Source organism: Dermacentor andersoni, chromosome 3 (assembly GCF_023375885.2).
Source record: "Dermacentor andersoni chromosome 3, qqDerAnde1_hic_scaffold, whole genome shotgun sequence".
Classification (NCBI taxonomy): Eukaryota; Metazoa; Arthropoda; class Arachnida; order Ixodida; family Ixodidae; genus Dermacentor; species Dermacentor andersoni.
Genome location: NC_092816.1, coordinates 107,493,202 through 107,513,214, shown reverse-complemented (window position 1 = coordinate 107,513,214; position 20,013 = coordinate 107,493,202). Strand labels below are relative to the sequence as shown.

At 48.4% G+C, this 20,013-nt stretch overlaps 1 protein-coding gene across 6 annotated transcripts in view; it reads left to right on the top strand.

The window, feature by feature from the left end:
* Positions 1–20,013, top strand: part of Liprin-gamma (liprin protein kazrin) — a 210,703-nt gene that overhangs the window by 157,604 nt on the left and 33,086 nt on the right. For 5 of the 6 annotated variants that reach the window (XR_007601392.2, XR_008614131.1, XM_050186654.3 and 2 more), the window contains exons 3-8: positions 5,698–5,962; positions 9,514–9,861; positions 11,987–12,147; positions 14,171–14,317; positions 15,436–15,607; positions 17,607–17,873. Coding sequence is in view for 4 of the 6 variants with exons in the window: in XM_050186654.3 (XP_050042611.1) it covers positions 5,698–5,962; positions 9,514–9,861; positions 11,987–12,147; positions 14,171–14,317; positions 15,436–15,607; positions 17,607–17,873 (1,360 nt within the window). In the remaining 2 variants the exon portion in view is untranslated. The remainder of the gene's footprint in view (positions 1–5,697; positions 5,963–9,513; positions 9,862–11,986; positions 12,148–14,170; positions 14,318–15,435; positions 15,608–17,606; positions 17,874–20,013) is intronic. The other variant, XM_050186647.2, reaches the window with a different exon arrangement.

Genomic DNA, 20,013 nt, shown 5'->3' with positions numbered 1-20,013 from the left:
ACGCGCCGTCTGGCGGATAAATTAGGGAGCACCTAACGCGCGCGCGTACACACACACAGACACCGCCGCGTTCGCGAATTAACCGCATGAAGTGAGTTGCGCGCCGCAAATTCCGCGGGGAGCCACGAAAGTTTTCGCGACGGCGGCTGGCTGAGCTGCATTTTGGCCGGTATGCTTTTGCGCGCTTCATTATTTTTTTTATTTTTTTTTATTGCGTCGGCGAGGCGAGTTATGAAAATGCATGAGAAACACTGGTTTCCTCCTCTGCCAGCGAGTCCTTTCTTATATATATATATACACACATATATCCTTGGCGCTGGCTAACACTCCCAGGGTTACTTCTAGTAGTAACACATAAGTACCCCAGAAAGTGGATGGGAAGACGGAGCCGCTATAGCTCAATTTGTAGAGCATCGCAAGCGCAATGCGATGACGTGGGATCGTTCTGCAGCTGCGGCAAGTTTTTTCATCCACCGTCAGTTTCATTACAGTATAATTTCTTTATTTCAACTAATAGGTACAAGTAAGTTCCCCTGTGTTGTTGTTGTTGGCTTATGATATGATTATATATATATATATATATATATATATATATATATATATATATATATATATATATATATATATATATAAATATATATATATATATATATATATATAGACACACGCGCGCGTGCGCGCGCTCTCGCTCGCTTTCACCCACAGCTAGTCTCGACACGTCCTCACAAGGGCGCCCTCGGACAATCCGTCCTTGGAGACCGGCATTTCCTAACGCACAGCCCCTTCCTCCTCCTTCTCGTCCTCGCTAGAAGTTTTCACAGCCGACCCGACCGGCAACGCGTATTAACTTTTCCGGTGCGTAACTGACAAGCCCCCCCCCCCCCCCCTTTATTTTTTTGTTTGTTTACGCGCTTGCTCGGGCACGTTCGTCGCCGTGATTCTACCGTGGCGGCACTACTTTTCGTTGTTGTGTTTTCTTTGGTGATCGAAGCGATCCCCCTTCACTGCGCAGCCGATGGCAACACACGCGACACGCTTCCAGCTGATCCTGTTAGGGCTCGCTTCTGCGGGAGGACGCCGTCCACGGAGTCCGAACAACCCGTTCCTGCGACCCCGTAAGCTCCTGGGGAATCCTTTCTTTCCCCGGGCTCGCGCTGGGCGTGCGGGTATTATCCGGCTCGGGTTGTTGCTTGCAGCAGGTGTACCAGCCGAGATGGTTTCACCTTTACTCTCTCTCTCTCTCTCTTTTTTTTTTTTTTTTTGCAGCGTATACGTCTCGTGGATTGACTTGCTTTCCGTACACCGGAAGTATAGCACGCATATCGCGATTCAGAAGCCTCCGTTGGTGTACACGTCACACAGAAACAACCCCTTTCGCGTACTCGTTCCTATCGTTTATTATTATTTTTGTTGTTGTTGTTGCTGCACCTGACGAAGGCTGATGTGCTGCAGCGACTGTATAGGTGATACCCCATGACAGAGCGCTCGGCAACACGAAAGAAACAGGGAGCCTCTGTCGCAAGACTAACTCGTCAGCGTCCGACGGCGAGCCGCTTCCCAGGGGCTGACGCGACGCGTATAGTGCGCACAGGTGAACGTTGTCTAGGCGCATGTAATGCCGCTGAATTGGAGGCTCGTTTCTTGCGAAGCTTAGTGACTGCCGCCGGATATTCGTTCGAGCGACGATAACAAGCTGCACCGGACGCGGCCGCTATGAAGCTCAGACATGCATGCCGCGGCTTTGTTTCGGATTACGAGAGTTCACGCTGCACGCTGAACGATACGTGCCACGATGGGGAGGGGCTTGAACGCTGGGTCGAGTGTTGTAGACAATTTTAGAAAAATCGCAAGTTCGGCGAACGTTGAACGAGGGCTGCAGCGGGATGGGATTGCGCGGCAGTAAAAAAAAAAAAAACGCATCGGTAAGAGAGGGGAAGCTCGGAGAGGAAATGCAGGGAGGTCAACAAGCTCGTGAGCGTCCGATTTGATACTCCTACACAGGGTTTAAATAATAAAAGGTCAGCAGAAGGAGGAAATGAGGGAGAGAGTGAACATTACGTGCACACGGAAGGATGCACAGGAGGGCTATAAACCGTCACTCAGCTCCCGGTGAACTTAAAAAAAAAAAAAAGCTAGGCTAGTGCGCGAATAGCTATTGGCGTCTGAGACGAATGTGGTAACGGTCCTAATATGTTATACTCGGAAAACCTTCCGGAGTCCAGCCGCTTTAACGGTGGTCTTTAGAGAGAGAGAGAGAGACGTTAGACGTCATATTCTGCACAGGTACAAAAAAGGGGCTACATGTTTTCCTCACGTCGACGAGAATCGTATGTCGGACTGTCGGCCGTTACAGTAAGGAAAGACAAAAAAAAAAAAAAAACGTTCGTTAACGCCCCTCCATACTGTCGGCTAGTTAGCACTCGTAACCGTAGCAAGTGGTCGGATACGCGGCCGGCGAACGGAGACACTCGGTTAATATCGGGAATATCTAAATAACATTGTGTATATATATATATACACACACAGGGTGTTTCAGCGAACACTTTCAAAAATTTTTAAAGGTTGCCTGTGGCAGATAGCTCAATTATAGTTTATGAGCCCGTCTACTCGAAGCGGCGGACACTACTTGCACAAAAAGAAAATGAAATGCAAAATTGACTAATTAACCAGAATTCACTAATTAACTTCCTCTCTAATTATCTGATGACCCATATTGCAATTTACAAATTCTAGTAGTAGACTTCGTTAGGCCGATCCGCTTGGAACAAATTCTCAGGACGACACCAGTTTCGAGATATAAATTCCCGAGCATTGCGGAGAAATGCACTGGCGTTCCATTTACTTGTGTGCTCCAGTGCATGAAACGGCGTTTTGTTAACAAATTAACTGGAACGCCAATGCATTTCTCCGCAAGTTCGGGAATTTATATCTCGAAACTGGTGTCGTCCTGAGAATTTGTTCCAAGTGGATCCGCCTTGCGAACTCCCCGGCTAGGACTTGTAAATTGCAATATGGGCCATAATGGAAATATTTAAAAACTTAATTAGTGACTTTTTATTAATTAGTCGATTTTAGATCTAAATGTTCTGTGAAAGTATTGTGCGCCGCTTCGAGTAGACCAGCTCACGAACTAGAATTTGGATATTTGCCACAGGCAACCTTTAAAGATTTTTTGAAAGTTTTCGGTGAAACACACGCACAAACACCCACCCACACACACACTCATATATATATATATATATATATATATATATATATATATAGAGAGAGAGAGAGAGACCCGTCAGTTGCACTTAGCGCCTCGAAGAGGCAGGACATGCGTCGAGTGAGCTTCTGAACAACACGTCGGAATATTGTGGTGAACGTAGTTTAAATCATGGATCCGGGACCTCAAAGAGATGCGACGTACTGTGAACTTTTTTTCTCGCATCTACCGCTAGACCGCCACTGATTACTATAATTTTTTTTTTCACAAAGGACATTCTGCGTTCACTTGGCGGAGAAGGTTGCTTATATTCGCGTAAAAAAAATGAACGGAAATGTTCTGCACTTCTAAACTTTTACGACCCCGGGAATAGGACACTGAGATAGGACCTAAATTACCTATCAAGAAAAATGTCAGGCATAGAGACAGGACTTGTCCAATCCTATTGCTGCATGTTTAGAAAATGTAATCAAGCTATTGTACTGGGAAGGCTTAGGAGTGAAGTCAACGGCGAATATCTCAGCCAACTTCGTTTTACAGATGACATTTACACCGATTGGACTTAAGACCGTTCACCGAGCTAAAGATACTCGGGCCGTGGGCACACCCGTCACTGGCACGAAAAGCGAATCGTGCATTAGTGCAATACTTGAAGTGCACCGGTTTAAGAGACCGTTTATAGTGTCCCTGTGCACCTGTGCATAGTGTCCCGCCCACACGCACCCAGTGCTCACTCTCTCCCTTTTCCTCTTTCTATACCCCTTTCCCCCACCCCCAGTGTAGGGTAGCAAACCGGATGCTCTTCTGGTTGACCTCCCTGCCTTTCCTGTCCTTGCTTTCTCTCTCTCTCTCTCTCTTTGTACTGTTCAGCAACAAGGGGGTTGAATTGCAATAAATGATCTAGGACCTTAACCGAGTAAGTATAACAGTAAGGCTGAAGATTAAGATGCTGAAGAAAAAGGCAATGTTCAACAGCGAGGCAAGGGAACAATAATTCATGATCGCCGATCAGCCTCTAGAGTCTGCGCAAGAGTACTGTCATCTAGGTCAGTTACTCACAGGGGACCCTGACCATGAGAAGGAAATTTACAGAATAAAAATGGATCGGAGTGCATACGGTAGGCATCACCAGATCTTGACTGGAAACTTACGATTATCATTGTGAAGAAAGGTGTACAATCAGTGCATTCTACCCGTGCTAGCATATGGAGCAGAAACATGGAGACAGACACATGGAGAACTATGAAAGGAAAAACATTAGGCGTAATTAACTGGAACGCCAATGGATTTCTCCGCAAGTTCGGGAATTTATATCTCGAAACTGGAAGGCAGGAAGAGAGTGGTGTGGATCAGAGAGCAGGCAGCGATAGCCGATATTAGAATTGACATTAAGGGAAAGAAAATGGAGCTGGGCAGGCCGTGTAATGCGTAGTGTAGATAACCTGTGGATCATTATAGTTAGAGGATACGTGCTAAGGGAAGGTAAGTGCTGTCTAGAATGGCAGAAAGTTAGGTGGGGTGATTAAATTTGGAAATTTCCAGGCGCAAGTTGGAATAAGCAAGACAGGGGTAATTGGAGATCGTTGGGAGCATCCTTCGTCCTGCTGTGGAGGTAAAAATATGATGATGATGATGATGATGATGATGATGATGATGATGATGAATTAACTGGACACGAGTAGACGCTGTTACAATGGATGAAGTCACAGCTAGCGAGCTGCTGTTTTGAACTCCTGGGGCGGTATTCTCGGGCGATCGCTCGCCTGCGGCGGTAGTTTTACTTTTGTGACATTTTGCCGGACTCACCCATCTTCTCAAACCATCTCCAAATCGAAGTTCTTCCTACACTCCACCGAACTGAACAGCTAAAGCGGCACCTCTCGGCTAAAGAATACGCTATATGATTGTCGAGAATTACCGTGGTGTGTCAATAAGAGCAGTGGCCACTTCTCTCAAGGGCGGTGCGGTCATCCACGTTCTTGAGTCGAGGTAGAGTGTTGAGTGAAGGGACGTTCTAGAATACGGGGATCAGCCGACGAGAGCCAGTGAGCTTCTTTCTAGTGTTTGCCCGACCCTTGTGCGCATCACATCCAGGGCCGATCTCCGAAAGTGAAAGTCCCAGAATGCGCCTCCAGTGGGCGTGGCCACCCGTCTTTCGCGTTTTTGTGTCTTTTCTGGCTCAGGGCCGACTTACGCCGCACCGGCACGCCGGTGCGCACATTTCGGTTTACACTGCATGTGCGGGCACAGTGTAAACCTAAATTTGTGCACCGGTGTGCTACACGTGCATGTTTTGCGCACGACCGCACGTGTGCGGCACGCGTGCGGTGAGGCATGCCGCTCGAGCGTAAGTCGGCCCTTACCAAGCCACGTGCACCCGGTAAGAGCGGCAAGTTCTCCATTTCCAGAAGCGTATTTCTCTAACACAGCTCGAGTGGGCATTCGTCGTTTGTGTTCGCCTATTGTCACCAACACCGCGGCGCTCGCTGCAGGCTCATCAAGAAGTGTCACAGCTGCGTGCCGAGCTGCAGGACACCAACAGCCGCATCTCCAGCATGGCCGCCGCCGTGCAGATACCGTCGGCGACGGCGGGAAGCCCGGCCTTCCTGTGTTCCAACGCCGGCTACGCGTCGCCGTCTCCTCTGTCCTCTTCTGGTGAACCCCCGCCGCCCCCGGCGCCAATGTCGTCGTCGTGTCCGCCAAACATTCCTCAGCAGATCATACCCAGTCTGCTGAAGTCCTGCCCTCGATGTCAAGGTTCGTGCGCAGTGTGGCTTCAATACTCACTTACTGTACTATATACCTTCTGTAAGGCTAAGTGCAACGAAGCTGTGGGCCGAGTAAGAAGCTTACTTTCAGATAGTGTACATACCGAGCAGCCAAACGTTGGAGCAGCGTCCGTGCACAGATGTACGTTTTGAATACGATGAACGCGTCACAAAAGGCTCGCAAAAGAAACACTGCGTGAGATCCGCACATTTGCGTGCGTGCGTGCGTGCGTGCGTGTGTGTGTGTGCTTGCACTGTTGTGTGTGATATCAAAACTAAAGAAAAAATGACGTCGCTAACGCTTGCCAGAAGTGACGCATGACTCGGAATTCACGACTCCTCGGCATGACCTCTGAGATGTGTGGCTCCCCGCAGCTGCAAGTTGCGGGCTGAAAAATCTCAAAGGCAACGTGCTGGACCTCAAATCCGTTAACCCCCAATAGCAAGCGTCGTCTGCTTAAGTGCTAATAGTGGCTGCAATAAAGAAAACTTTAGACAATTACCATCTCAGCAGCTTTGCCAAGATTGCTTCAATAGTATATATACACAACTCATAGCTAGTTCAGCCAAAAAAATTTTCTTGCCGTTGGAATATTGGGAATTTTGTTGCCGAATGGAGTATTGGTGCTACAGTTGTCACTTTTATTCTTTCTTCCTTTAAATCGACGTCCCAACCTTCTAAATCCTGAAAAAGAAATACTATCAAGTATCAAAGTATCAGAGCACCCTAAACAATTACAGTACTTGTTTCTTACGTCTTACACAAACGCTCATGCGCTTCTATATACCAGATGCTCTTTCTTTCTTTAGGTGCACAAGATTTCGGACAATGCCCTGTGGCGGGTAGCACAATTCTAATCAATTAACGGAATTACACGGTGAGGCTGACATTGCTTTTTTGAGAAATCAAAATGCTTAACCGAATAATTAACACAACTGCGCCAATTGACTCTTTAATTAATTACGTTACGGCAAATAGTAATTTGCGATTTGTAGCCTTAAGTTCGCAAGGCACATCCACTTGGAACGAATCCTCAGGATGGCACTAGTTCTGAAATATTAATTTTCCTAGAGTACTACAATATGCAGTGGTCTTCCAGCTACTTTTGTGTTTAGATGCAGAAAAAAGCATTTTTATAAAAAAGTAATTGCGACAACAGTGCATTTTTACAGCAAGATTGACGGCGCATATCTGGAAACGTATCCTCAGAATTCCAAGTCGATGTGCCTTGCAAACTCACCAGCTACAATTTGTAGATTGTAATATGCGCTCTAAATCAATTAGTAAAATATTTAATTAGTGAAATGTTGTTCATTCCTCAATTACGCATATGATTTCTTGTGTAAGTAATGTCTGCCTCAACGAGTACTTTAGTTCAAGGGTTATATTTTCTTTAATTTGGCGATGCAAACGATATGTTTTTACTTTGGTGTAATATAAAAAAATATTCACCAACCCTCCCCGCCAGGAAAATGGGGGTAAGCGAAGCTTGACCTGCGGGCACCTGACCTTCGTCACGGTTAAGTAACCCACAGGTAACTCAGCTCGGAATCTTCTCGTTGCTATCAGATTGTCTGGGCTCGCGCGGCTCCAACAGCTGGATCGGTGCGCCGACGGCGAGCCCTTTCACGGGCCAGTTCTCGCCGCCGCTCGTCGAACGCTGCCTGTTCCTTGGAGGAACGCTCAACGCGTGGGCGTCCCATCTGTTTTCCGAAACTGCACTGAACAGAAACGAAGCCGGCGCAGCGCGCACGATACCCTTTCCTGTCCTTTCCCTTCCCGGCGGAAGCGGAACCGCTCTGATTGGTTGCGTGCGTGGCGTGAGCGCGCGCCTCTGCAGCTGGAATCCTTGCTAATGACGCACGCTCCGGCGCCAGTGCAGCTGCGCACTAATGAAATCGCCCTTTCTCGCAGCTGCTCTGTTCTGGGAGCAATTGGTTCTTTTTTTGTGTGTGACCACTACAAGGCCTCTTGTGAGCCAATACAAGCTTCGTTTGAAAAAAAGCACCCCGTAATGGGTGAAGGGTAAATCACCCCAGTTTGTCAAAATTAATCAAGAGCCCACTACGGCTGCGTTTCGTAAATCCCCTTTGTTTCTTTTAGACGCTAAACCGTATCACTCAATCGTCAGCAATGGATTCATAGTCAATTGATAATTATTTTCTTGCTTGAAGTTGAACGTCTGTGAAGTGTCTCCGAAGATATCTGGAAATGCTAGTAGAATGTTCTTTACGTTCCATATCGCAAGCCGTGTGGAAAACGGTGTATTTCATCTTCGTGCTGTATTTTTTTTATTGTAAATGACTCATCTGTGCTCGAGAACCAACTACTAGATAGCCGGTTGGTTTCACTTCACCTACCTCAATCATACAACTACGTGTATAATATATATATATATATATATATATATATATATATAAATCTCTTGGCAAGCGCGACTGTGCGTGCTGGCCCATGTGAGCGTTTTATTCCTTCAAATGACAGCGTCCGAAATCGACTCGACGTGGAACTGCCTGAAGGAGTTGCGTCTCTTCAGGCGGTTCCCCATCGAGTCGCTGGCGCTTGACCGCGTGCGCCCGGCCAGGTTGCGAACCTCAGGATCAGTATCCATGGCTTCCGTCTCCTTGATGCGCACGCTCGGTTCGGATTGTCGACGGATACGCATGGCTTGTGCATGCAGTTGCCGATACCCGGGGTCGGCCTTACGGGCAAGATCTCGCTCGCTCTTACGTTCGCCTACGGCAGCCTCTTCTGCTGTGCGCTGCAGCCTGGCCTACCCATGGTGACGGCCGGGAATGCATTGCGTGACGCGCAAAATGCAATGCAGATATATACAGTTCGTCAGGGTAGCATGACGTTCCGCCATCTTTCTTTAAGAAAGGGGCTTTGATCTATTTTTTTTTTTTTTTGCACATCCTAACACGAGCCTGTGTTCACGCTCGCTTGCTGTCTCCGGTAAGCAGGAAAGTTAAATTAAATTAAATTATGGGGTTTTACGTGCCAAAACCACTTTCTGATTATGAGGCACGCCGTAGTGGAGGACTCCGGAAATTTCGACCACCTGGGGTTCTTGAACGTGCACCTAAATCTAAGTACACGGGTGTTTTGGCATTTCGCCCCCATTGAAATGCGGCCGCCGTGGCCGGGATTCGATCCCGCGACTTCGTGCTCAGCAGCCCAACACCATAGCCACTGAGCAACCACGGCGGGTGCAGGAAAGTTCAGTTAATCGCGACAGCCAGGGGTAGTGTCATGACTAACAGACGCAACTTGCGCTTCCAGTGAACTTTGTGCGCATGCGCTGCTCTTGCTGAGCTCGTCGCTTCGCGCCGTTATCAGGCAAACCGACCAGCCAGTCGACGCTGGCGCGGTACTGCGAATGTAAACTGTATAGTGCTTTACACGCAGATGTGTAAGTTGACTTTCCTGCAGTGCGTTTTCGGCGCTCACAGACGAATCAGTGAGACATAGAAAGCCTCGCTTTAACAAACCCCTAACGCAAGCTATAACGTTAACCGTACCAATCATCGATGTTGCAGAGGGCCTGCTAGAAGACGGCTACCGAACGGCGGACTCGGAGCCCAAGGCCGCCGTCAGCGTGCAGACGGACGAAGTGACCACGACGACGACCACCACCTCTGGGGCGAACGTGAACGGAGGCGTCCGCGACTCGGTCGAGGAGGACGACGGGGCAGCCGACTGTCTTCCGCTCGAGGAGCGGCTCCAGCGGCTGCAGGAGGACAAGCGGCAGCTCGCGCAGCACAACCTGAACCTGCAGAAGGAGCTGGACGAGCTCAGGGCCGCCCAGGCGAAGCAGAAGCTCTGCGCCCTGGAAGAGCACGACCGGATGCAAGCGGAACTCAGCAGTGCCAGAGACGCCCTGTCAGGTATGCGTTGCACGACTTCTTTTAGACTCTGTATCTGCGACCGTCGTTATTTGTTCCCTGTTGTCGTTGTTTTCTTTAGCTCTACTTTAAGGCTTGACAAGAGCGGGGGCTGCATCACTACTATGGTTGTTATAGAGGCATAGCCACTGTGGCAGCCAAAGCCATAGCCACGATAAGTGCTCCCCCACTCGGCTACGCGAGCTCTCAAAGCCCGAGCTTTATACCACGTGCGCGCGTTGGTTCGCGGAAAAAGGCACAGAAAATGCGCGCTCTAAATTCTAGTGTAAGCAGAGGGAAACGATGTCGCAGCTCGGCAGACTTTTTTGTTCTCTGACTAGAGTCCTTCTCGGCGCAGTCGGCGCGTACAAAGTGGCGATTTCCAACTTCCTGCCCCGTTTAAGCTCTTGTTAGGCTCTGAAAAGCGTGCTTCGGAACCTTTCCAAGCGTCCTTCTTTCTCTTTTGTCACTTTCGTTCGCTGTCCTCTTACGCCGTTGCTGGACTCTTAAGCTTCCCGGAACACTTGGAAGAACCGCTTTTACGAACTGTGATGTCCGCGGCTACTGCTGTTTTTTATTGCCCATTTAAACTCCTGTTAGACTCCGAGCAAGTTAAGTTTAGGGGCTCTATAGGGAGCCGTCTTTCTCTCTCTTTCCATGTTTTCTTCAACAAGGTTTGATTTTGGTTTGCTTTCGAGTGCACGTTGGGTACTTCTTGGAAGGAGCAAAGGTGTTTTCTTATTGAGCGTTGGGGATTGAGCGTTGGGAAACGCCGTTCGTCGTTTCTAAGAGAGCGCACTTTAGAGAGTCTCATTCTGGTTTGTTAATTATCTTCCCACCGTTGTAGTTAGCGACGCGAAAACCATCGTCTTTTGAGACACCAAATATCACTTTGAACGGCGGGGAAAGACGGAGAGCTTTTCTTGCGTACCCACGGTGGAAAGTAACTGTCAGTTTTTTATGGCTCTTGGTGAGTGTACCGTGAACTGCTAATCCGGCAGTGTTTTGTGACTCTAACTTAAAGCTTCGCATTAACCCTCGCGGTACCTGACCCGCCTCGGGGAATAAGCTGTTGCGACGCTCCGCTACAGACCAGAAAGCCATGGCGCCACCAATCATAGGAGGCCGAAAGGGGGGTAGGGGAAAGAAAAATGCTCTAGTAGGCTGCGAGAAAGCCGGAATGTTAAGCATAAAAAATGCCCCCTATTAGCTGCCCGGCGACGGGAAAGGAGTAAATGGATCAAAAGTGAAAGGAGGGGACAGTAATTATAAATGAGCAAATGAACGTAAGTCGGTGCGTAAATAACTGATCTTTTATGCATCGTGCTCACAGCTTATCTGGCAGGCCCGTAGACCACGGAAGGCGAACGACTGTTCTAGCTGGCCTCAGCGCAGATATCCGTTGTGGCCATTGTCCCAATATCTTTTGTTCTGGCATTGACCGCGTTGGTCGAGTGCATCTAGTGCGGTGCGCATCACTTGCCTCTCCGTTCTGTGTCGTGTAGCGTCGGCGAATATATGCAGTGGGCCCGCGACTGTCTCGTCAAAGCCGCAAGCGTCACGGGCATACGGCTGTCGGCTACTACAAGAACAAAACATGCGACCTAGCAAAGCGCGGCACCAAATCGCAGACATTACAGCTGTGTTTCATCACCCCGTGGTAGTCCAAGTGGAAGACACAGCTGAAGATTGAGTGTCAAGGGAAAGTAAATAAATTTTGTCAGATGGTGATCTAGCTTATCCTTACAAAATATGCTCTGCACAGCCCACTTCTGGACCTTCTCCAGGGTTGCAATACATTGATCAAGATCATTTAATAAAATAAGTAATGCGATTGATTGATTGATTGATTGATTGAGTGATTGAATGATTGATTGATTGATTGATTGATTGATTTAGTAAGTGATGGCCGTTTGGTCTATACTCAAAAGTAATATGTAGGCTCTGTTGGAATCGATAGGCTCGCTGCGAGCAGGATGATCTACAAAAGCCTTAATTCCTCGTAACGCAAGCCACGGTCGGCTGCGTGGTCATTTTGACGAATAACCTCTCTCTCTCTCTCTCTCTCTCTCTCTCTCTCTCTCTCTCTCTCTCACACACACACACACACACTCTCGCGCGCGTGCAGCTCTGAAGCAGGACCGCAAGCGGCTGAAGGCGGAGAAGTTCGACCTGCTCAACCAGATGAAGCAGCTCTACGGCACGCTGGAGGACAAGGAGAAGGAACTGCGGGACTTCATACGCAACTACGAACAGCGAATGCACGACAGCGACCACAGCCTCAAGCAGGTGCGCGAACTACGCCTCCCTCGTTCGTGTGCTGTCGTGGCAAGCGCGTGAGTTGTTCGAACCGCGCTTTACTTCTGAGTACCTCGCCAGGAGGCGATACATCGTGAAGTGCAATCAGTGGAGACATATTGGCGATCGCAAGAAATGGGAAATCGGGCAGGTCATGTGATGCTTAGAAACAGACAACCGGTAGTCTACTACTAGAATTACAGAATGAGTGCCATGGGAAAAAAAATTCAGTCATGTACGTCAGCAGGCTATATTAGGCAGTGTGATAAAATTTGGAAATATTCGGGCACAGGGTGGAGACAGCTGAGGAGAAAAGAGAGGAGGAGTGTTGCTTGCTGCAGGCGGGCCTAGCCTTACAAAAGTTGCCGGCAATTCCTCCACCCAAACGCCACCAATTGAACGCGCGATGCGGTCTGAAACACTTCGCGGTCCAGCTTACAACACCGTTTATCGAAAACAAGTTGACAGGGAGCCCAATACGTTGCGTGTCATCCAAACCACGACGACCCACACGGCTCGTCATTCACTCCCCAACCCTGTATAAAGGAGGAACTTTAGGTGGAGCCGAAACGCTTCCCCCCTAAATATCCAATGTGCTCGCGGGGAACAAAATATAACTTGCATTTGAGCGCATGTGGGGCCGTCTTGCGCTTGAGCTCATCTAATAATTTCTCACCTTTTGCTTCAAATTCAGGACACTTTAGCACGTAATTCTCAATGTCGCCAAGAGCTTCACAATGTATACACGACGTTGATGGGCCACGTCTTGTCTTTCCCATCAAGTCATAGTTTTGCGCTGACCTTGTACAGATGCAATGTAGAAGTAGGTTAATAGGAGGGGTAATTGAAGATAGCAGAACACAGGGCTTCAACAACAGCGATATACATTGTCACTGCAAGGCCCGCAATATGCTGCAGGCATGTAGTCGCCTCATTATATAAGGTGTCGATCCCAGCTAACGTTAACCAAGATTTCAAAGAAAAAAGATTGTTTAAAGAACAAAGTGCAAGATATAACTTTAAGATACAATTATACATTATAGGTCTGACGACCGGACACCGTAGGTCTTATAATCGTACCTTGCAACGTGTTTCCTTAATGATATTTTTGTTTTTGTTTGGATAGCTTGAATAACTTTAGCTAGGACACACGGTAGAAGAGCTTGTTCTAGCTCGCTTGCTCATGTTAGGCATACTCCACCTAAGTCAAAGAGACGTAACGAATGAAACTATATAGAGCATCGACCTGCGTGTGCCTTGTTGCGTAGTCTCCCCAAAGAAAACCCGCACAGAGGGTCGTGCGCGTTTGCTTCGTTCTCTGCTTGTGTCCTTTGTCGCCCGCGGTGTTTTCGACCGTGCTGAACAGGGTTGGCCGGCTGTCCCACGTGGTGTGTACTCGGTTACGGCGAACCCCAACACGAGGGTTATGATTTGGGCTTGTTGGTATATATGTCATCACGAATGCCGTTGAGAGGGGACATTCTGTAAGTATCCACCTTGTGGACAGGTCCATATCATCCGTTGCTCAAGTGCTGATTGGCTGTGGGCACCCGTCGCCTTCTGAAGCGTACCCCGGCCAAGCCAATCAGAATGTCAGCAGCATAGGGAACGGACGTGTCCACTGGGTGGGCACTTACAGAATACCCAGCCCGGTATAGCGCAACAGTCAACAGTCAGCCAGCGCTGTCTCGTTCTTCATCTGCGTGTATGTACAGTCGCACGCATGCAGTAAATGAGCTGCAACACGGTACCCGCGGTTGAAGGGGCCCCAATACTGCAAGCGGGCACCGACGTACGAAAAATACGAAACTAAATGGCATTCCGATTACTGGTATTTACGAAACCAACTCTTCGCACGTCGGTTCTGCCTCGTATATGGTATTGGGGCGTACTTCGAGCTTGGACACCGTGTTGCGCAGCTCGCATACTCCACGCGACTGCGTCTCGCTGCGCTGAGCGCCCTTGTTGCAACGCGAGAGCGTCGCTTGATGCACGGCTGCGACGTACGTCCCAGCTGGCGCAGGAGCGAGAGGAGTGCGACCGCGAGCGCTGGAACCTGCTGAAGCACGCTCGCGACGAGGCCGAGCGCAGCGTGGCCCTGCGAGCACAGCTGGGCATCAAGGAGGCGCACATCAAGCAGCTCCAGGAACAACTGCAGCAGGTGTGTGTGTGTGGCTGCGCGTATACCACCCGGAGCAGGGCGAAGGAGTGGCGCGTTTTGTGTCGTCGAGCTGAATGAGGGTGGACGGAAACTATGTGGACAGGACAAACGTGCCGTGTCGTTTGCTCCTTTTACCGCATATACCCGGGGAGCACGCTGAGGAGGGTATCTGTCTCCCTATCTCGGTTATTATCAGCACATGAACTTAAGGTATTTATTTGCGAGTTAAGAGACAGGAAGGGAGAGCGGTGTGGTTCGGAGAGCAAATAGGGATAGCCGATATTCTAATTGTCATTAAGAGAAACAAATGGAGCTGGGCAGGCTATCTAATGCGTAGGTTAGATAACCGCTAGACCGTTAGGGTTGCAGAACGGGTGCCAAGCGCAGGGAAGCGCAGTCGAGGACGGCAGAAGAATAGGTGGGGTGATGAAATTAACAAATTCGCAACGAGTGGTTGAGTACTAGTGAGAGAATTTAAATGAGCACAGCTTTCGTCATCGGGCAAGTGCTTGGATGTCTCGGGGGAGTCTCTAATCATGTCCTGCATTTACCTCAGTTTTTCGATTACTAAGGCCCTGTTCGCGATAATATTGACGCCTTACAGATTCCCAAGCACTAATATATCACTTTAGCTTGACTTAATATTTGCCTTTAGTGTCCCTTTAAAGAAGCGCAGCGCACACTCGTCAACAATGTAAAAGACCACGGAAACTGGTGCGTATACCTAGTGCTATACTACATTCTTTAGGCATGATCCACACGCTGGCGTATGCTGACCACCTGCCGCGTTCATTCGCGCTGAACCAGGACAATATCGGTCATCAAGCACCTCTGTGAAGGAGAGTTCAAAAGCCACTACTGCAGTATCTCTATGAAACCGTTCCGCATGCTTATGTTTAGCTTCGTACTGACGTCATGTCGCGTGGCAAACCAAGCGGGGAGAAAAAAAAAGGCCACTAGGCAACAAATGTTGGCAACTAACGCAACTAATTTTTTTTCTTTTGATCTTTTGATTCTTTAGTCTTTTAATATTTTGATCTTTGAATTTAATATTTTAATCTCGAAAAATAGAAACCTGAACACAGAAAGAAATAAATAAAAAAGGCACTTGTACGCAGGTTCAGGAAAAGCTGACGTACCTGTCAGACGTGGAGAGCCTCCAGGGCGTCGCTGGAAGCAGCAATGGCTTCCAGCAAGGCGCGCTGTCTCGACGAAGCTGCCGCAGTCCTGCTGTTGGAAGCGAGCCGCCCGTGGTCACCCTGGGATACGACTCCAGCCCCAGCCACCACGGTACGGACGAGTCAGTTTCGCGTCTCCAAGCACACGCGTGGCATGTTGCACAGGCATAACTAGCAGACACGCTCTTCTGCTTCGTCAACAACAAGGGAACTATTGAAAACCCGACCACACATTGTTTAGTCTGGTTCCACTAAAGCAACACTTTGTTTCTCTTGCACCTTCTTCAGTGTACATACCGGGGTGATTAAAAGCGACCGCCTACTGTAGCTAGTATGCGATTCTTCATTTCAGTGATTAGCTATATAGGTCTCCTATCACCAGAGGTTTATTTGACGGCTGCGAGCTCCAAACGCTCACGAGCGTATTACTAGCATGGCCTGCCTCCCGGCAAGCCACATTGATAACCGCGAATATAATTTTATTGATTTGTAATTAAAGGATTTGCAAACTGAAAGCATGCGCAGAAAGCCGGAGAAACAATGAGGGTATACCTTCAGTGCTTTCGTCAGTGTTTTTTTTACTGTAGTCAGACATCACGAACATTTCTGTGGCTCCGTACACGACTGAAGTAGGGCACCGCATGGAATGAAAGGGCATTCACGGTGCTGCCACTCTGTCCTTCCGGTGTAGGAAAGTTGCTTGCGCATATCTTTACGACGATGTGCTCTAAAAGCCTTAATAACCTTCTTTCCTGAAAGCGATACTGTATTCATGAATCAACAGCTAGCGTGTCATTGTTTTATTCTGTCTGTCTGTCTGTCTGTCTGTCTGTCTGTCTGTCTGTCTGTCTGTCTGTCTGTCTGTCTGTCTGTCTGTCTGTCTGTCTGTCTGTCTGTCTGTCTGTCTGTCTGTCTGTCTGTCTGTCTGTCTGTCTGTCTGTCTGTCTGTCTGTCTGTCTGTCTGTCTGTCTGTCTGTCTGTCTGTCTGTCTGTCTGTCTGTCTGTCCGTCCGTCCGTCCGTCCGTCCGTCCGTCCGTCCGTCCGTCCGTCCGTCCGTCCGTCCGTCCGTCCGTCCGTCCGTCCGTCCGTCCGTCCGTCCGTCCGTCCGTCCGTCCGTCCGTCCGTCCGTCCGTCCGTCCGTCCGTCCGTCCGTCCGTCCGTCCGTCCGTCCGTCCGTCCGTCCGTCCGTCTGTCTGTCTGTCTGTCTCTCCGTCTGTCTGTCTGTCTGTCTGTCTGTCTGTCTGTCTGTCTGTCTGTCTGTCTGTCTGTCTGTCTGTTCAATTGACTTAAATAATTGTGTTTAATTGCAGGAACTGCAGAATACGCAATTTTCTTACTGCTTTGTTTTTGTATTTTTTCTAGATTGACTGTCTGTAAGCATATATTTACGAAATTCGCTTGATACTGCCGAAACATTTTAACACCATCTCATGTTATCGCCCTTCGATAATTGAACAACCGATTGTTTTCGTAGAAGCTGGAGACACGATAGTTAGCATTCATTCTGATTTCATCCGAATAGATCACTCACACTCTCTATACTGGCAGCATACGGTATAATTGACATCGCTAAACGGCAGCAAACGTCGATTATTTCGTTCCTTTATAGAATACATGATAGGTTCCTCTTTACCGATGAAAAAAAAAATCGCTAAGCCCGAGAAGACGCCGTCAAAATCCATCACGTCACGACGTGCTCGTGCAGGTGTAGTATAAGTACTTCGAGGAGGCGTGACCGCCCATCTTGCGCCTTTTCTGGTTCACCGAGCCTACACTAACGGTAACGGTGGCTTTTTATGAATCACATAAGGGTAATTCACTGAAGGTAGGTTAAAACTGCGCAAAATATGAAGACAGCGAAAGAAACAAAGAACACACCACGAGCACCACCACCACTGCGCTCGTGGTGTGTTGTGTGTTTCTTTCGCTGTCCTCGTTTTTCGCGCAGTTCTAACCTACCTTCAAGTATGAACCAACTAGCCCTCAAGAACGTCCTACTAAAGTAATTCACTGATGCAGCACAAATTATATTTTCTCTTTAGAGTCCGTCTGATAAGCGTTTCGTCCCCTCTTCTCTCCTCTTTTTCCTGCGCCCTTCCGTCGACCGGCAGCGGCGAGCAGCGGCAGCGGCGCCATGGACAGCCCCAAGAAGTCGCCGGTGTCGGCGGCCTCGGCGTCCGCGCTGCCGGGCCTCTCGCGATCCGCCGAGGAGATCTACCAGAGCAGCGGCTCGTCGGACGCCAGCACGCCCCGGGGCGCCCCCGGAAAGCCCAAGAAGCGCCGAGACGGCCGCTCGCCCTGGGGTTCCATCTCCCGGGTGTTCCTCAGGGCGCGCCAGAGGAAGGCGCTCGAGCCGGCGCTATACGGCACCACGACGGGTGGGTGTGACGTGTACGGCTCTCTTGGAGGCTGTTGCTGAAAGAGCCTTTCCAGCCGAATATTTTGATTATACTCTATTCAGAGATAATGAATCAGAGATAATGAATGCAAAGATTATAATCTATGCAGAGATTCCTCGAACTCGAGGAATCAATGAACGACAACCACGTGTACACTCGGAAATAATTTATGACGCTTGCAACTGACACTCCGAGCAAGCCAGTTAGTTATAGTTGACATCGCTGGGGGTTTTCTCGAAGAGAATGGTGCGCTAGGTAAAGATGCGTTTCTGACTTTACCGGCTGCGCTCCGTTTCGCCCTAACTTGGCAAACGGCGAAGGCTGTGTGAGGCCTCTGCACTCCTCGCCGAAGAGAGCCATCCGCTTCTTAACATAGCTCGTGGAACATAGTTCGCGTGTTAATTAGTTAATTAGATAGATAGATAGATAGATAGATAGATAGATAGATAGATAGATAGATAGATAGATAGATAGATAGATAGATAGATAGATAGATAGATAGATAGATAGATAGATAGATAGATAGATAGATAGATAGATAGATAGATAGATAGATAGATAGATAGATAGATAGATAGATAGATAGATAGATAGATAGATAGATAGATAGATAGATAGATAGATAGATAGATAGATAGATAGATAGATAGATAGATAGATAGATAGATAGATAGATAGATAGATAGATAGATAGATAGATAGATAGATAGATAGATAGATAGATAGATAGATAGATAGATAGATAGATAGATAGATAGATAGATAGATAGATAGATAGATAGATAGATAGATAGATAGATAGATAGATAGATAGATAGATAGATAGATAGATAGATAGATAGATCGATCTTCGAATGACAAAGCTTACTTCGTTATTCGTCTTCAGTCGCTATCATATATCCATTGTCATACCGTTGCGGTATTGCCATCATCGTCATTCTAGCTTCCTCATACTGTTTTCTTCATACCATCGTTGTCATCACATCGTCCTCAAGTTGTCGTTGTCACGCTGTCATCGTCATAGCGCGTTTGTCGTTCCATTGACATCATTTTTTTTTCATCATTCCATCGTCGTCAGTGCGTCGGCGTCATGCAGTCATGCCTTCGTGAGCAGGAGGAGAGAGAGCGAGAGAAACAAACAATAATATGCTGGAGAAGCTGTCCTGGCTGATCACCTGAGAAAGAGAAAAGCGTGGAGGGAAAGCCAAGGAGGTTATACTGTACACTGAAGGAAATGTAAGGGCAACTTAAAAATGGAATGAAAAACGGAGGTATAAAGAAAAGGCGCGAAATAAAATAAATAAAGGAGGTCTGGCGTGCTAGTGCAAGTATTGGATGATGATTGCGATGTACACAGGGATTACATGAATACATAAACAACATGTGTGCAGTTACAAACACACCACATGCACGATATAAATATTTACAGACTTTAATTAGGGCTTGCTGCCCGCAAGAACATCAACGGCGCTTTCTTGGCGCGCAACGCACAGGTGGCGCTTGGCCACGGGCCGAAAATGTGCCGCCGTTGCCATGGGCGATCATGGCAAGCGAGTGCCAAAGCAAAGTATGACTATACCGGAGTATGTCGCATATAACCGAAGCAACGGAAGTCTCACAGTGGCCGTTATACATGTTAAGTAAGCGTGACTTCATAAATGCGGGTGTGTCGCTACTCTGCTCGAAGGCTAATCGTATTACCGTCGACAGTCATCGCGAAACAAGTTCTGCTGCGGGCCGAAGTCCGTGGGAAAGTCATTGGGAAAGTCACGTGGCGTTCTACCACGATACTATTGGCCCTGATGTAATCTCGACCGGGTGAGGTGGGCCTTCACCGCAGGAATCAGGAAACGACGACGAAGCCGGGCATAGTGATGATGAAAAAAAGTAGAAAAGATTGTATTCACTTCATTGGTACATGAATGTGACCCTAATCTGAGTCTCGAGCTGTCTCCTTCAACACGTGGGCCAGCACGGCCTTAAATAACCACTGGTGGTCATGCCGTCGTCGCTGTCTTCTTCCGGAGTCTGCGGAGTAGTAGTGCTTTTCGCCGTCCATCCTTTTGTGGCAGCTTGTGGAAAGCGGGGGGGGGGGGAGGGGACTTGTTGCCTTTTAGTT